Raw genomic sequence first — 18210 nt, 5'->3', positions numbered from 1 at the left:
CAGAGACGTTTCAGACTCAAACTCCTAAAATTCCCAGTCAGACTCGCATAAACCATCTGGGCCTTTATTTCACAGCCTCTTCTGGCACTGCTGCCATTCATCGAATGCCTGGATTTTCACTTCTGCCAATCAAAAACAACTCCCTGACGGCCTCCACTGAAAAGTAAATGCAGTCAAAGTCTTTGAATAAAAATAAAAAAACAACAGGGTGGATTTGAGTAACAATCAAAGATCCAGGCAGGAAATCTCTACAGAGAGGCTTCGCCGACAGCGAGAGGACAGGTCATGGACAGAGAATGATGGGCTGAAGACGAGATGTGGATCTTAAACCTAAAAGCTCCTGGAGCTGAAGTTGTACAGACAGAGAGAGAGAGAGAGAGAGTTATAATGTTAAAGGGATGGTTCACACAAAAATGAATGTTCTGAAATGAATTTACCTCACCCATATGACTTTCTTTCTCTTATGGAACACAACAGATGATGACAAAATGAGTCAGATTTTTTTTCTTCTTCGTTAAACAATTCTGAAATTCTGACTCTTTTTTTTCCGGAAGAAAGTCGGAAACATTTTGTGTTCCACAGGAAACAAAGCCATATAGGTTTGGGAAAAAATGAGGGAGAATAAATTATGAGATATTCATTTTTGGGTGAACCGTCCCTTTAAGAGCCCATGGGACAGATGGAGTGTGGGAGGGGGAATAATACTCTCTTCTGTATTGGCCTGTCACTCATGCGGAGTTTTCATTTAGAAAATAGATATCCAGTGCACCTTAATTACATTCTACACCTTTGGACGGACACACACACACGCTTTACTGGAATTTAGTGTGTGTGTGTGTGTGTGTGTGTGTGCGTGCGCGCATGTTTGCTCGCAGTGGGTTGATCAGGTTTAGCCTTAAGACGCAGGCCGCTAATTAAACCCTCATCTCTTCCAGTAATTAAGAGTTGGTTAAAACACAGTGGAGTGTTTTCACTACACATAATTACTAATTATATATAAATAAAGAAACTTCCTCACATCCCATCTTTATTAAAGCTCACTGATCAGTGAGGAGATGAGGATAAGCTGCTATTCTGTCGTCATTCATATTTATAGAATAATAAACCCTGGCAGAGGGATTATGAAAATCATCTGTGTCTATAAACACACTTCATAGAGTGATATTTTGGATCCTCCGTTTGATTTGAATCTCTCCTGACGATTATTGCAGTAATAAGAGTGCCGAAACAGGACTCAGTAATAAGGATAACCTGCTGGGCCAAAGCCACTGTGAGAGTCTCAGATTGGAGCGATGTCACTATATATTAGATTTGTTAATCATATCAAGATTAATACTTTTATTCAGCATGGAGGCATTGAATTAATCCAAAGTGACAGATTTTTTTTTACATATTAATTTCTTATAACATTATAAATGTCTTTACTATTTAAAAACTTTCTATTAATCAAAAATAAAATAAAAAATCATGCATAAGTTTCCACAAAAATATTAAGCGGCACAACTGTTTTCAATAGAAGCCCTGAACCACAATGTAAAAAAAAATATATATAATCAATCCGTAAAATATTTTTTTTTTTTCTAGCATTTCAAGATTAAAGTCATAATATTTTGAAATATGCTAAAACATTATTTATTTTTTACGTTGCGGTTCAGGGCTTCCATAGTTTTCAACGTTGATGATGAGATTATTTTTTTTAGCACCAAATCATCATTAGAATTATTTCTGGAGGATCATGTGACACTGAAGACGGGAGTAATGATGCTTAAAAATCAACTTTGCATCACAGGAATAAATTACATTTTAAAGTATATTCAAATAGAAAACCGTAAAAAATTATAATAATTTCACAGTAGTTCAATTTTTACTGTATTTTTGATCAAATAAATGCAGCCTTGGCCAGCCTTCCAATTATTATTGCCTATTATCAAAAACAGTATTTCTTTTTCTAAATAAAATGTACCGGTAACCCTTTTATGAATATATTTCTGGTATTAGTTAAATGTTACAAATACACAGTAAATAAAATAGTTTTGTGATGGGGTCAGCTGAAAATTTAAAAGTAAACATTGAGCCTGACGAGGATAACAACAACAAAATATATATTGGATATAATTTGCGTCTAGTATATCAGTTTACTTAACCAGCAATTGCATAGCATTTCCAAACAATCGGCAGCAAAATGTTGAATCTAAGGCAGCACTGTATGTAGCGTTCATGGATAATGCAGTCCCAGAACATGGCGAATTAAGAGAAACAAAATTCATCGAAGATATTGGAAAGAGTCCAAGGAAATGCTGAAATCTTTTATTCAGTGCTGATAGGAAATTCTTCCATCTACTTAAACATGCACGATTTCAGCCAACAGTTGTGTGTGCCATGTTTTTTTCCGTTTATCATAGCATCAAGTTCGCGTTGTGGGTGTTTGGAACCCTATTCATTTCATACAGTGTGGGAATTCATACAAAGCCTTTCCTAGAGTGGAAAGAGAGAGTGTCTTGTGCAGCACACAGGATGTTAGTGGGAGGTACTCACGCTGGCCCCAGCGTCCTGTACGAGGATTCAGGTAGTTGGGGTAAAGCCCATTGGGTCTGTCCATCTTAGCCAGCAGCTTCCGTATGTGCATCACCTAAACCAGAACATAGTTCACAACAGGACACAAACACAAGGGCTGAATAGTCACACAACACTCAAAGCCAGTCGTACCTTCTGATAGTAGGCAGGGTTTCCTGTCAGATATGTCAGGTGCACGAACTCCATGTGCAGCGTCCCAAACTCTGCTAGAATACTGCTTCCAGCTGACGCCCAGCCCCAGTTACGACCCACTCCACTGAAAAAGACAGAAGGCAAAACCCATGACATTTATGTATGTTCCTTACTAGCCTGAAGCAAACATCCACCTTTAAACCTTTACAGCGTGTAGACAATGAAGAATTACGGTGAGCTCATTTGAGTCAACTGCTTCATTCCTGCTTCAAACTAATTCACTGCCGCCCATCACTCCTCTGTCAAGACCAATATCCTGTGTTCTACTTGTACTTCTCATTTCCATTTAGAATGTATCCACACCATTCACCTAGACTATGTGTGTGTGTGTGTGTGTGTGTGTGGACTGTGAAAGGCTGCTCTATATGAATGGGGATTAATAAAACACAGCGTTGTTCTTTCCCTCAGGATTAAAAACACCCAAAATGCAGTGGTTTTTGTCTGTTCCTGAGCAATTTCTTCTAAACACCCAATTAATTCACAAAAACCGTGTCAGGCAGGATTTGACCTCCCTCCTCAGAAAGAAAAAAAAACTTAATGTACATTCACAATGCGCTCTACAGATTTAATTTATCAATTTTCATTTCATTCTAATGAAATTATGTGGAAAGTCGAGTTAAACAGGAAGAAAGCCACAGGGACTTTCACAGACATAAAAGGTCTGACAGCTTTCTATTATGTGGCAGTCACCATCAGTACAATGAGTGGAGGCTGCATGGGGAAAAAACGAGGCAGCAAAGAGAAAAAAAAAAAAGGAAAAAAAAAAGGGGAGAGAAAGGATGTAGGAGTGAAAGGCAAGGTGTGTATGGAACGTACCTCTTCAAATTGACCATGGCCCAGGGGATGCCTGTTGGGGTGTTGAAGGCAGGAAGCAGCTTTTCTGCCAGCTGGACAGCTTTCACCTTAAAAACCTAAAAGAGACAGAGACATACAGAGAGGAGAAATAAATTATGAACCACAAGGGAGACAAAGCACACAGGTGGACAGAAAGAGTCAAGTCAGCTCTAGGGAAGATATATCATTATATGTGACTCTGTGGGTGAATCGCACAAAAAAGGGTCAGGGTCTTTTTTCTTGATTTCGGGGAGAAAAATTATATTTATACAATTCCACAATGAAAATGTAGCTTATTCAGGAACATTAAGATTCTTTGAGCTTTACTGTTTATGACAATTAGACAAAAAATTATCTTTATCAAAATATTTTGACTACCGGTATGTAATTCCAATTATTCTCAAAATTGATTATAAATCCTGCTAAATAAATGTATTCAATTCAGTAGACAAATACTTCCATAGCCTACATATAATTTAAAATTTTGTTGATTGGTTTTGTGAGATTCCCCCCGTGGACAACTAACGCCACAGACTCTGGCTGTAGGGACAAAATCTGTCCACAAGCTCAACAGAAGGGAACCGACTATACTGCCTCATACAAAGAGAAAGAAAGAGAACACACATTTGAGACGGAATAAATACCCACTGAACACCACACCTGAATGTGTTTACTCACTGACTGTCAGAGGGGAGATGCTGCACTGGGGTTGTTTGCCCTTGTCATAAATTTCATAATTTGAACTGATAAAACCCTTGCGAAGTTTAATATGAACAACTACTGCTGCTGCAGATGGACACATTCAAAGTAAAGAAAAGCCTACTCTTGACAGCATGATTGGAAAATTTGTTTTTGGTGTGGCACAATGGAATCAGAGCTGGAAAATGGAAGGCTGCTAGATCTAACCCTGCAACGAAGAGTCCCTTAAAGGGATAGTTCATTCCCCAGCATAGACACCGAGAGAATGACTTCACCCTTCCAACAGCGCAGATATTATTTGAGGAGTAGATGTCAAATGTGCAGCAATCAATATTTTATTCCCCCCCCCCCCCAGCAGTAGTCATCATAATTTCAGCGAGACCGTCTGACTACAACTCTGCAATCCCACCAAGTGCTTTTGAGCAACAATGGCTAGAAAATATCTTGTGCTGATGACTCACAGACAGACTTCTCCTGTGCGGTTGATCATGTTTTGAGGACGAAAGATAAAATGAAGTCGCAGCAGAGAAAAGACCTCAGACAAACTGCACAGCTGCCCGAGCCACTGCTGAGGTTTTTATTTCCAGCCTGTCTGAAGGATGTTTATGTGGAGTCTATTAAAATGCACTGCAATTCACTAGAATAGATGTGTGAGGAGTGTACACAGCCTTTCAGCTATTTCTGAGCAAGATGACAGAAATACCACAATGCTGCGTTGTTTACCAAAGAAAACTTGCTAAATAAAACCATTTTTGAAAAAGAAACAAGGCTGAGGACAAAGAAAACAAAAATATTTATTTTCACCTAGATTTTTTTGTGTTTTAAAAATAAGTCTTGTACGCTGAACAAAGCAGGTGCAAATGGTCACTCAGAGGATGGAGAAAATGAAGGAGAACAAGAAAATGGTGAGAGTAGAGAAATGCGAGACACAGCCAGAGAGTAAGACAGAAGACAGAGAGAGAAGCTAATTTAGACTGAATGAGTGCTTCCCTCAGGATTACTAGTTGGAGCGGCGTGTGTGTGTGTGTGTGTGTGTGTGTGTGTGTGTGTGTGTGTGTGTGTGTGTAATTCCCAGAATGCAGATTCCGAAGCAGAAGCCTAATCTGGTTGATGCAGATCATAAGCGCCAGAGATGATCCTGTTATTACACATATGAGGATATGAGCATGGACATTCCCCACGATACAGCTTCTGCTCTCTGTACACAAACTGACACACACACGCACGCACAAATACATACACTACGGCGCCCTCAGCCTGAGATGTTCCTTAAACGTCTAACGGAAGCATATAAAGAGATTATGGGGAACACATTGGAAATGGAGGGAATGAGTGTTTGTACAGTGGATTCCTCAGGGGTTCAGGGTTAAAGCTGGATTTCTGCCCTCACTCTTGCTCTGGGTCCCAGTGTGTTTGTGCATCTGCAGCCTTTTATGAAAAACCTTCTGCCTGGTGTTTATTCTATCTGTCGTCATGGCAGCACTATTGGGAGCTGCCAATCAAGGCAGACACAAACACCACCAATCTGACGCAAGCACAGCCAATCAGAGCATCAGCATCACAGCACCGGAGACGTCGTCTAATGAAGAAATTAGGCTGTTGTCTGTGAGAATGTTGATGCGCATTTAGTCAAAAGCTTCTCAACTCCTCAAAGCAAACAGCGACAGTACATTTCTACTTCAAACACATTCTCTGCCTTTATTTAAAATGATTCCTCCTGGTTTATAAATAAACTGCATGGCTATAGAAGAGACAAATGGAAGAGATACACAACTGAGTCTACAAAGAAAAACAGTCAGAATGCACAAGATGTCAAAAAGAGACAAACATCATTACAGAAGCTCCTCTTGATTAAACTCTTATGATGCCGCTTTCAGGAGATTCCTCAGACCCATTAATCACCAATTTAATGTTTACACAGCTGGATTTGTTCTGTTAATTAATGAATCTCACATATTTCACCCCAAAACAAAAAGAAAGTAATGAATTATATCTTAGTTTTTTTATGCGTTATTTAAGCATACTATTATTTAAGCCTTCTAGTAATTTAAAAAAAGTCTTCTCACTACAATATATGACCTTTAAATTGTGTACATTTGTAAAGTAAAATTGCATATCATGTATTGGTATTTTACTGCCAAAATTATCTGAACAGAATAATTTATTACAATATTACAGTACTGAAAAAGAATAAAAAACTAATCCCCCAAATTATCATTGCTGTAATGCATTAGAATGTTAACTTTTAAGCTTTTTTTACATTTCCATTATTCTCAATAATTGATTTTCGATTAATTGATGTTTAAAATGTGGTAGATTCAAAATTGATTCTCAAAGGCCAAACATCAATTTTTATATCGATATCCATCACCCAAAAGCCAGTATTATTTTCCTACAGTTCATAGGCTTGCAGCCTCCATGTTACGGCTAATGCTGTGAGATTTTATGTTAGTTTTCTCTTAAACATAAAACAACCTGATCCTGTTTGATCAAGGCTTGCGACTGTTCTGACTTGTCCAATTTTCAGCAACAAATTTTCATCTTGCATCAAAATCCTGTCTATTCATTGTATGCATTTGAAGTTGGGTTTTAATGTACCCAAGTGTACCTAAAATAAAAAGAGTTTAATATTAAATTCTTTTTATAGCTTCATTTCTTTTTATTAATTAACCACTTGTAAACTTCTGTTCATAATTTTTTTATTTATAAATATAGGATTTGTATTAAATCTATATTTATTGAGATGAATCGGGAATCGAAATCGAATCAGAACATCTGATTCAATACCCAGCACTATTCTCAATGGTGATTCGCATTAGACTTATTATTGGGAAAAATAGATTTTTGTTTGATGAATTTCTAAATATAAGTATAACTATTCTCACCATGATGTGTACAATTAAATACCTTCTTAAACATGACAGGTAACAGGAAAATGTTTCCCCATTATGGTAATAAGATACTGGGGAAATGTACTTCAAGGAAAAGTTCACTTAAAAATGAAAATTCTGTCATCATTTACTCACCCTCAAGTCGTTTCAAACCTGTATAAGTTTCTTTCTTCTGCTTAACACAAAAGAAAATATTTTGAAGAATGTCGATAACCAAACAGTTTGATGGACCCCATTGACTTCCATAGTATTTTTTTTCCTGTACTTTACCTAACTGTCTGGTTACCAACACTCTTCAAAATATCTTCCTGTGTGTTCAGCAGAAGAAAGACATTCATACAGGTTTAAAACAACTTGAGGGTGAGTAAACGATGACAGCATTTATTTTTAAGTGAACTATTCCTTTAAGTTTTATCAAAAACACAATGCAAAACCCCTTAATGCTACATTTATTTTTTCGCCCTTGCTTTTGATTTTGGGATGAAATAACACCAGCACACTTTTTTGAGAGATTGGCCAATTATTTCGTCTCAGTTCTCAGCTGGCCCAGCATACGATGCGTCTCATTTCACATCGATGAGTGTGGCAAACAAAACCGCCGCTGGGATGTCAAAATAAACACTAACGCCGGTGGTCTAGATGTACAAAGCCAAACAAATCTTTATATAACCACTTGTTAGGCGCTCAATGATGATAACTTTCTGGCAGTTTCCAGAGTGTTTTTGGACACATTCTCATCTACAGACCAAGAAATACAGCTGCAAAGCAGAGGCTCCTAGAAAACCAGATATGTTTATAAGGAAATGCCAGTCTAGAAGGCTCACTTATTTGTATTCCAAGAGGAGATTTAAAAGGTGATGGCATGACCAAAAGTCTGCAGCACATCAAACACACAGATGAGTAGTTGACAAACATCTTCTCATCCATCAAATACCCTTCTTAATCTCTGTCCTTATCTTGCCTCTGCTGGGCCCGGGGCTGCGGTTGTGTTCTGCCTTTGATGAGATCTGTGTTTGACAACAGAAGAGTCTGTTGCTCCCTAATGTGACACCGCATATTCTCCACCACTGTGAAGGATGTACAACCACAGGACAGCGCATCAACATAGAGAGTGATGGGGAGGGCGAGAGGGAGAAAGAAAGATAACTGCTGCATAATGCCTGGAGCAAACACCATTTCCTCGCACCATCTCCGCTGTAATAAATGTGCAAATCAAGACAAAGAACCAATATTTGCCGGTGTTCTTCACTTACAGCCTATGATCCTATTTGGCTTGAAGAAATGCTAAGACAGAAAACATCCGTCAGCACTGTGTTTAAAGAAACCTACTGATTTAGTACAGAAATTGGTCTGTCAAACACACCGTAATTGAACCATCTCAGAAAGCACTGCCAATATATCAGAGTATCTGCAGGAGCAAAAGGTGAAAAAATTATATTTGATTTTTGCAAAAAAATATGCATTTGTCTATTAAAGATAAGAAGAAACGCGCTGTCTAGATCAACAAGAAAATTACTGTTAGACATGAGACCTGAAATAAGTCATCCAAAACTGCTGGCTTGCCGGAGAGTTACCTGGAAAAAGTTATGAGGGTCTTAACCACAGAAGGAAAAAAAATATATATATAAAAATACATATTCCAAGAAGCGTTTAGAAAGAGTTATTCAAAAAAGTTATTGAGCCAGTCACTTTTTATGACCATAAAGGAACAACTGCTTCTTTCTGGTCTTCCTGTACAACCTCATACATCGAATGCCTTTAGTTAAACTATACAATGTAATAAATAAAATAAAAATAATACTGAAATATAAAAATTATAAATGAAATAAAATTACTTAAAAAAAGTTATTAAAAACTATTATTAGGTAACAGTGCCTTAGAACTACATAAAGATTTTGTACTGAAGACCCTTTATTTTAATAAGACATAAGTGTAAAAAAAAAATACAAAAGAAAACATTGCCCAAAAAAGTAAGAGAAATGCATACCACGCAATACAAGCAATGATATATTTTCTCCATTGCAGATGCGGGTTTATTAAACAGCATGTGGGTACATTTTTGCTAAATATTGCATTGCTTGTAACACGTTTCAAGGCAGTTGAAATGTCCAACGTGAAACTTGTAAAAGTGAATAAAATCAGTAATCAGTAATTAATCGGTAACCTGCCCTGTAATTGTAATTTTTGTTACAAAATAATTTAAGTTGGTGTTTTATTGCCGCTAGTATTCATTTCAGCTTTCAGAAACTGCAGTGAATTGTATGCATATGTATTTTTTGCAGAAAGAGTCATGTAAGTAATTAAGTAAGTAAGTAAGTAAGTAAGTAAGTAAGTAAGTAAGTAAGTAAGTAAGTAAGTAAGTAAGTAAGTAAGTAAGTACCGGTAAGTAAAGTTTATTTATATAGCACCTTTCACAGAAGTATTTCATGACAAGACATGTATTCCCTATGATCCTGGGTTGAATATAACTATACTACTAACTACTTTTGAATGGCTATCAATGAAAAAGTTTAGCATCATGGTACAGCTTGTATCAAACTACTCTTCTCTGCCATCATGAAATAACACTGCCAAGAGATGCAGGGTGAGAGGACCTGAGGAACAGGGGAGGGGGACTGAGAAAGAGAGATGAAAGAAAATGATAAAAGAAAAAACAAGAGGATCAAAAGACAGTGGAAGAGAGGACAGAGGGACAGCAGAGTAAACATCATCCATCACTGCACAGGGGTTCTGCTAGAGCCGGCTGACAGGCTAAAGAGAAAGAGATAGAGATAGAGAGAGGGAAAGATGGAGGATGTGGTCTTTCACAGGAGAGATAACCTCCAGAGCTGATAAAGTACAGAGTCCTCGTTTCTTCAGATCAGATTCTCTTCTTGAGAAACACCAGCTGGACATCAGTCCAGTACACAACTCTCTTTACTCCTTACTCTCTTTCATTCCCTCTACCCTCAGCGGCTTTCTCCAGCATGTCTGATCAAAAATCTCTTCTTAAAGAGGCATGGCTTTTCAGTTTACGACACACTGCCTTCAGTCACTGCCTCTAGCATCTGCTCCATGCTGCCAGTGTCTACACCGCATAGAGGACATATAAAGACACTCTGCCTGCACCAAGGAGATCTAGAGAATACCTTGAGAAAGTTATCATTGACCCTTTAATAAATCTCAAAGTTAACTTCTTGGCTGTTGCATGATCCCCTGAAATGATCCCCTGAAAGAAAGCAATTTTAAATCAGCCATCTTTGCTCATGCTTTTGAATGGTCATCAATGGAGAAAGACGCTTTGGTTCCCATAATGCTGAAGATCTACCAAGAGAGTATTGCACATCTTTATGAAAAAGTGACTCAAAAACTACTGTAAGAAATTAAAGCTCCAGATTAAAGGTAGTTCTGGGTGACAGCAAAAAGATGATAATTTTCATATTATAGCCGATAAATGACTAAGATTAAAATACTATACTAATTTTGTCTAGTTACTAAATTAAGAATGAAACGTTAAAAAACTAAAAATTTATAATTAAATAAATAAAGTGAATTCAGGAATCACAACATCATTGTAGAGCATGAAAAATCAATATTCATTTTGAGATTTACACAAGATATTTAACTGATTATATTTAGTTATATTATTAAATTATTAGTGTTTTTAATGATCAGGTTTTGGTGAGTGTTTGATTTTGGTGAGTGTTTGATGAAATCTAAATGTAAAAATAGGGGAAATGAGCAGCTCAATAAAAAAAAAAAAAAAAAAAAAAATATATATATATATATATAGATATATATACATACATATATATATATATATATATATATATAGATATATATATATTTTTTTTATTATTATTATTTTATTTGTATTATTATTGTTCATCTTTACTTTTGGTCCTTTCTCTACAGTAGTTTTTGAGTTACTTTTTTTGTAAAGTAAAAAGAAGAAAAAAAAACCCTTAAATTTAAAAACCCATCAAAACGAAACAAACTTAAATTATATCTGATTTTGTTTAAGCTATACCAACATGTCAGTATGTCTAATGCTTCCTTTGATTCTGATCTCTGTAAATGTTGTTGCCCAAATTTGGGCACATTTTGTATACAGCTTTTTTGGAGACTATATGTACCGGTAATTACTACATATATATATAATAAATGCACTGTTAATCCTTATTTAATGATTTAAGATTCTCTCTGTGCTTTCCAGTGGCAGTAGCCTGGAAATCCAGACCCAAATCCAAAAGATTAAGGGTCTGGCATCGAGTAATGAAAATCGACCCAACTCGAGGGGCGGCACCAAGCATGCATTTGAAAATCTCACTGCTCGCAATTGGATAACACTACGACCAATCACAAACGCTTAGCTACCAGCGGAGCTAACTGGTAGATTAGACTCTTGCCGTATCCGGTTGTCCTTCTTGCAAAGGAACGATTCGAGCACATTCTTCTGTTCCTTTTTTAGATAAAAAGTCTAACTCGTTGTAGCGGCCAAAGCCGTTTCAAACAACTGGTGGTGTTCATCCATAGCCATCTTGCAATGTTTACTAATGACTTTGACGTCACAGCGCTGTCGTCATCTGTGGTTCTGCAGTTGGTTAGTATTGGTTTAGCTCGCCTCTGGCCAGCCTATATCAGATACACCGATGTGATTGGTGGAGCTCGGCTACAAGGGCATAGTTAATGAGCATCATTTCTCGATGCCAGAGTGACTCGCTGAGCAAATTCAAATTGTGCTCTCGCGAGAACTCTGGATTTCCAGGGTACAGTGGCAGTACAAACACTAGTAATCTTGACACTCTGCCTCCAACATTAGGCACATGCTGTATTGCATGTCTATGAAAGCACATATGTGGCAAACACTCCGATGAACATAGTGTGACTGCGCTGAAACTGAGGCCTGACACCCAGGCATGTCCAAACACTGTACTGACAGAACAAAAGGTCACTGGGGACAGATAGGAAGGCAGGGGACAGACCAGCGTGAAGACTTTGTATGCAAGTGTGGCGAGTTTCACGTCCAGTATCTAAACTCATCTAATGAAGTGTGTGGAGTGGCAGCGAGGTCGTGCCGCATGGCTGCGGTTTAATTCCTTTGCATTTTCACCTTCAGACTAAAAGGAGGAGAACATTGTGATATGCAGAGGCAGAGATATGCTACCCAGTGACGGGGGAATGAGAGAGAGTATTTGTGCTCTTCTCCATTAATGTCCATGGGCAGATAAGACAGAAGGGAAGCGTTAATTAACACGGGCTTGAGAGAGGGACATTTATTTCCCCTGAAAAAGCTGTTCATAGTTCTCGGATTTAACATCACTGACACTAGATGAACTCTCTGTCCAGGCCGTGTACACACTTCCATCACACAAAATAACTACAGATCGGAACAGCACAGAGAGAGAACAAACACACATAAATCAATAAAAAGTGATAATGTACCTCCTGTCCGGAGAGGTAGTATGCAGCCAGAAGTCCTCCAATGAAGCGGATGTTGACCTCAAAGACAGAGACTTCTGCATTCTGTAGAAACAGAGGGGAAAATAAGAGGGAGTAAGGGCAAAATAGTGATTGCCCACTTTTGCAGGGTACTTGAATCAAAGTATTTTTTCCATAACTATTTAAAAAAATATTCGATGAAGAGACTAAATGAAACCAACCGGCTCAGAAATAATTCATAACAAACTTGAATTTCGGGGGAAATTGACTGCATATTTTATTTCTCTTTAATAAGGCATCCTATGAACCATTGCAAATTATATCAAATAAAACAATGACAATAAAAAACTATTGACATCAGTACAATATAAAACTAAATCTAAAGTCAAATACTGTATACTACCATTCGAAAGTTTGATGTCGGTAAGATTGTATGCTTTTGAAAGCCTCTATTTGAATATATTTTTAAATGTAATGAATTTCTGAGATAGCAAAGCTGAATTTTCAGCATCATTACATTCTTCAGTGTCACATGATCTTTCAGAAATCATTCTAATATGGTGCTTAATGAACATTTCTTATCAAAGCAGCAGTTGTGCTGCTTAATATTTTTGTGGAAACGTGGAATTTTTTCAGGATTCTTTGATAAATAGTACTTTAAAAAGAACAGCATTTCTTTTAAGTATAAATATTTTGTAACATCATGCCTTTACTGTCACTTTTGATCAATTGAATGCCTCCTTGATGAATACAAATTCAATTGTAAAAATAAAGTACTGATTCCAAACATTTGAACTGTAATGTAGGTATAAAATACAATATATTTGTGCTAAGTCTAGTATAACAAAATAACATTCACCCAATGCAGAAAAAAACATCTAAACACAGTTAAGTTCAATGACATGGTTGTACAAACTCCCAAAATCCTGTTTTAGCCATCTCACAATCCCATAATCCACAGCACCTAAAAACAGGACCTGTTTTTGTATACTGCTTATGAAATACAAGCAGGTTTTCTAGTTCGTAACATAACGCTTCTAAAGCATCTTATATTGACAAGGTTTTACACTAATTTGATAAGACAAGAACATGCTTTAACCAACCCTTTCACTTAGCATTCATTTAGCATGTCTATTAATTTTGACAAAAGTGAACGTGAACCAGATTAATTCAGATATGACCGTTCCCTGACCAAGGTCCATTAATTCAGTTTTTGGTTTAACAGCTGCGATTAATGCTGATGGCAGACAGCCTCATCCATCACCACAAGAGAAGCAGAGCGAGGGAGAGAGAGAGAGACATGCATTTCTTTCTTCTGTGGAACACAAAAGAAGTTTTTTTCTTCTTCTAATGTACATAAAATGAAATTCCATGGGGTCCAATCATTGTATGATTTTCATTTCAGGGTGAGAACTTTTTCTCTCTTTTTTGCTTCGTTTTTGGGTGAACTATTAATTTAATTTAAAAAATGGACAACGCTTTATAATAAGACCCAATTGATTTAAATAATTAATTTAAACTTATTTCATAAATTCTCAAATAATAAATTAGGTATCATTAACTAACAATAAACAGTAAAAATTGTTTTCCATGTTAATTTAAAATGTAATTGTGCAGAATTTTCTGCATCATTACTTCAGTCACATGATTCTTTAGAAATAATTATAATATGCTGATTTGCTGCTCAGGAAACATTTAATACTACTATCAATGCTAAAAATGGTTGTACTGCTTAATATTCTTTGTAGAACCAATATTTCACGTTTCCCTTCCTCGCCCATGCTTTGCAGCTTGCAGTTATTCCCCTCCTCCAAAAAAAATCCTTCCAGCACCTCCATCCCACTGTGACACGCTGAGCCCTCAACGGCCAGACCCAACGGTCCAAGCGTGAGTCATCCCTCAAAGTGCACATGCTTCATAAGATACACTTGTCCAAAAGAAACAGTGAGGAGGGGAGAGAGAAGAAATGAGGCCACTGCTCGAAAAGCCAAAAAGATGAACTAAACACCTCGAGGAGATTTCAGGCGCTGTAAGTCCTGCTAGGAGAAAGGCGGCAGAGGGGAGACGGGAGAAAAATGACACAACACATGGAGACCAGAGAGATTGATAAAGAAGAGCATACAGATTCTCCATATCTGATGAAGCAGAGGCCGGAAAAACAACTGATAGGGAGAGAAACTGGAGAAATCCCATTAATGGGTTAGAATGTGAATGCAGACAGAGAAAGAGAGAGAGAGAGCAGGAGACACAGGGCCCCTGGGGCCAGTCACTGGCCCCGCTCCTTCTCTGACGTCTCTTTTGTTTGCCATTTTTTTTTCTCAACATCACCGGCTAATTCTGGAGGCAGAGCTCCGGAGGTTCGCATTGTTTCCATGGCGCCAGTCTTGTCTCCTGGATACGGTGATGTGTCACATCAACTCTTTTCTCGCCACACGTTTTCAACAAAGTGCCAGCACAATCTGATCAAAACCTGATAGATTCACACACGCTGAGGACTGAAGTCTTTGAGGAGTTATGGGGTGTCGAACGACTGTTAATACAGCTGTGTCAGTCTGCTGCCAAAGTATACGGCTCACCACTGTGAAATAACAGTGTCCTGAGATATCACTGTGTCTATAAACAAAAACAGACTCGGTTTGCCCCAAACCTACAAAGACAAGTGCTGTTGGTGATCCTGCGTGTGTGTGTTCATGTCTGAGTCTTGGCCACTTACCACACTGAAATCCAGGTTTTGCTCGATCCACTCCTGGCCGTCCTTAAACTCGTTGTGGAGGCCCATAATGTAAAGGGTATCCAGGGCGTCTACTATAGTGGCTCCCATCTGGGAATTACCTGCGAAGAAGAGGATGTGAAATATTTACTGAATACATATGCACCACACTAATTAAAATGTAAACCAACTTCGTTACATAAGGCCCATCTGATGCAAGCAATATTCATTGGCATTAGTGTGAAGCTAAAGGCAGAGCATATTGAGGAAACACAAACCAAAATTGTCTTTTTGACCCCCCCTCTACAAAACTGGATTATTTAGTAAATATTCATCCATGAAATTTAATATTTTGGCTTTTACCACAATTTATATTTGTCTTTTTTCAGAAAAACAAAAAAACTAAATCAGAAATTTAAGCTGGGGATGTTTCAGAAATTTGGTTGATTTGACATCGAATGGCTACAATTACAAAAGATTTCCATTTAAAATAAAAGCTGTTCATTGAGCTTTCTATTCATCAAACAATCCTGAAAAAATTGATCACTGTTACTCCAAAATAAGCAGCACAACTGTTTTCAACACTAATATACTAATTTGCTGCTCTTTCTTGTCATTATCAGAGTGATTTCTGAAGAATCAAGTGACACTGAAGACTGGAGTAATGATGCTGAAAATTAAGCTTTGACATCACAAGAATAAATCACATTTTAAAGTATATTAAATATATATTTTAATTCCCAAAGGACATTAGAGGAATAATAATGATTGTAAAAGGTAAAAGACTGAAATTTAAGTTCCTATGGACACATTAGGTGTGTTCGTGCGTGCCCCAATTATGGATTTAAAAAAAAAAGACCTTTCATGTAGCGTGTAACATGGCTCTAAGTGAATGAAAACATCCTGCTAAGTTTTAAATCTGAAAGTGCATCGTACATAAAGTTACTGTCTTTCAAAAGTAAGAGTCAACTCTGAGTCAATGAAATGAAACGTTTTTCAAACGAGTCGTAAGCCGTTTCGTTGTGACGTCAAGATGAAACATTAGCATATTGCCCGCCCACTTATTGCATGCGCAGACACAAGGGAAAACTTGGATCCCCTCAAACCGTTGAGAAGACGCTGTGCTCTACAATGTGAAGGTAAAGCCAGTTAGAAATAAATTAAGAAATAAATTTGAAAAATACTCTGCAAATAAATAAGTGCCGTTAACGTTATAAGTAAAATAATCGGTTTGTTGATGGACATGCACTTGTTGCTGATGGTGAGGAATTACAGTTGCAACATCTCATAATAGCGTATCACTGCGAAAAGTCCTGCTCGAGTCGTCCTTGCGACGGAGGTTCACTTTGAATAACTAATTATTTATGGAGCTTATATTATGACAAAATGATTTGAATTTGAATTGTGTAAATCTGAATTATTTGCAAGTGTAATCTAACAAAATTGAATTTTAGGTGGTAGTTTAAATAGTTCTGAATTTGAATTTTTTTAAACGAATATTGAACATTTGAAATTTAACAAATTGAAATGTTTTTATGGCTGAATTTTATAGACATGTATTTTCAAACAGTAATATTCAGTTTAAAAAAATTCAGATTCAAGTTTTCAAGATGAAGAAATTCAGAACTTCAAATTCAGTTTTCTAAAATTCAATGTCAAAAATTCAAGTTAAAAAATTCAGATCTGACAGAAAGTAGGTCACAGGTCATCCACAGGGAAGAGTAGATGATCTCAGAAAAGTCGAACAGAGCATTTTGGCCAATTGGGGACTGCGGAAGTTTTCCAGCGCGAACGTGGTTGGTGGTTCAAGAAGTTGCCACTCTCTGACTCTTGTCATGAATCGCCCGGAGGTCTATTACATGTACGACGCAGTCTAGACCGGACGCGAACGGTGCGACGCGACCCGTGAAATCCCCAACAGCACACGGATTCCCCATCCTATTTCTGACCTAGTCCCAGCTCTTTGCAACAGTCGCTTCAAGCTGTTGCGTCGCGCCGCTCGCGTCCTGTCTGTGTAACTTAGGTCTAGTAGACAAGGTGGCGTTCTAATCAATTTTTCACAAAATGTAGGCTACTTTACAACAAACACCAGAGACCGCTTAGACAAATGTCCCACGTGCTGAAAACGCTAACCTAACATATAAACACAAAATCATTCATGTTTAAGAATCACTTACCTCCGGGCGATTCATGACAAGAGTGGACATTACGTGAAAAACGCTTAACGTGGCTCACTGTACGAAGACAGTGATATTAAAGGACCAAACTCAGTACAAATCATATTAATAAACCATACTTTGTATAAAAAATCAGATGAGCCCAGAATACCTACGCAACGCGTTTAATTGTGCGTTAAGCATTTCCTTACCATAGAAAACCGTTATAAGAAAACGCTTAACGTGGCTCACTGTACAAAGACAGTGATATAAGGACCGTACACATCATATTAATAAACCATACTATGTATAAAAAATCAGATGAGCCCAGAATATGAACGCAACGCGTTAAGCATTTCTTACCATAGAAAACCGATAAGAAAACGCTTAACGTGGCTTACTGTACAAAGACAAGGACCAAACTCAGTAGCCTACGCATCATAATAATAAACCATGTATAAAAAATCAGATGAGCCCAGAATATGAACGCAACGCGTTTCATTACGCGTTAAGCAAATTCCTTAATAGAAAACCGATATGAAAACGCTTAACGTGGCTTACTGTCCGAAGACAGTGATATTAAAGGACCAAACTCAGTACAAATCATATTAATAAACCACTTTGTATAAAAAATCAGATGAACCCAGAATATGAACGCAACGCGTTTAATTAAGCATGTTCTAATCATAGAAAACCGTTATAAGAAAACGCTTAACGTGGCTTAATAAACCTT

General features: G+C 37.4%; 1 protein-coding gene across 1 annotated transcript in view; it reads right to left on the bottom strand.

The window, feature by feature from the left end:
- man1a2 (mannosidase, alpha, class 1A, member 2) overlaps positions 1-18210 on the bottom strand; it is a 79612-nt gene that overhangs the window by 11279 nt on the left and 50123 nt on the right. Inside the window, exons 5-9 of the mRNA XM_079619000.1 lie at positions 15325-15443; positions 12615-12695; positions 3583-3677; positions 2707-2830; positions 2536-2629 (exon numbers count right to left, since the gene is read on the bottom strand). Of these exons, the coding sequence (XP_079475126.1) occupies positions 2536-2629; positions 2707-2830; positions 3583-3677; positions 12615-12695; positions 15325-15443 (513 nt within the window). The remainder of the gene's footprint in view (positions 1-2535; positions 2630-2706; positions 2831-3582; positions 3678-12614; positions 12696-15324; positions 15444-18210) is intronic.

This window comes from Phoxinus phoxinus (assembly GCF_949152265.1).
Source record: "Phoxinus phoxinus genome assembly, chromosome: 7".
Classification (NCBI taxonomy): Eukaryota; Metazoa; Chordata; class Actinopteri; order Cypriniformes; family Leuciscidae; genus Phoxinus; species Phoxinus phoxinus.
This window is presented reverse-complemented; position numbering and strand designations above follow the sequence as displayed.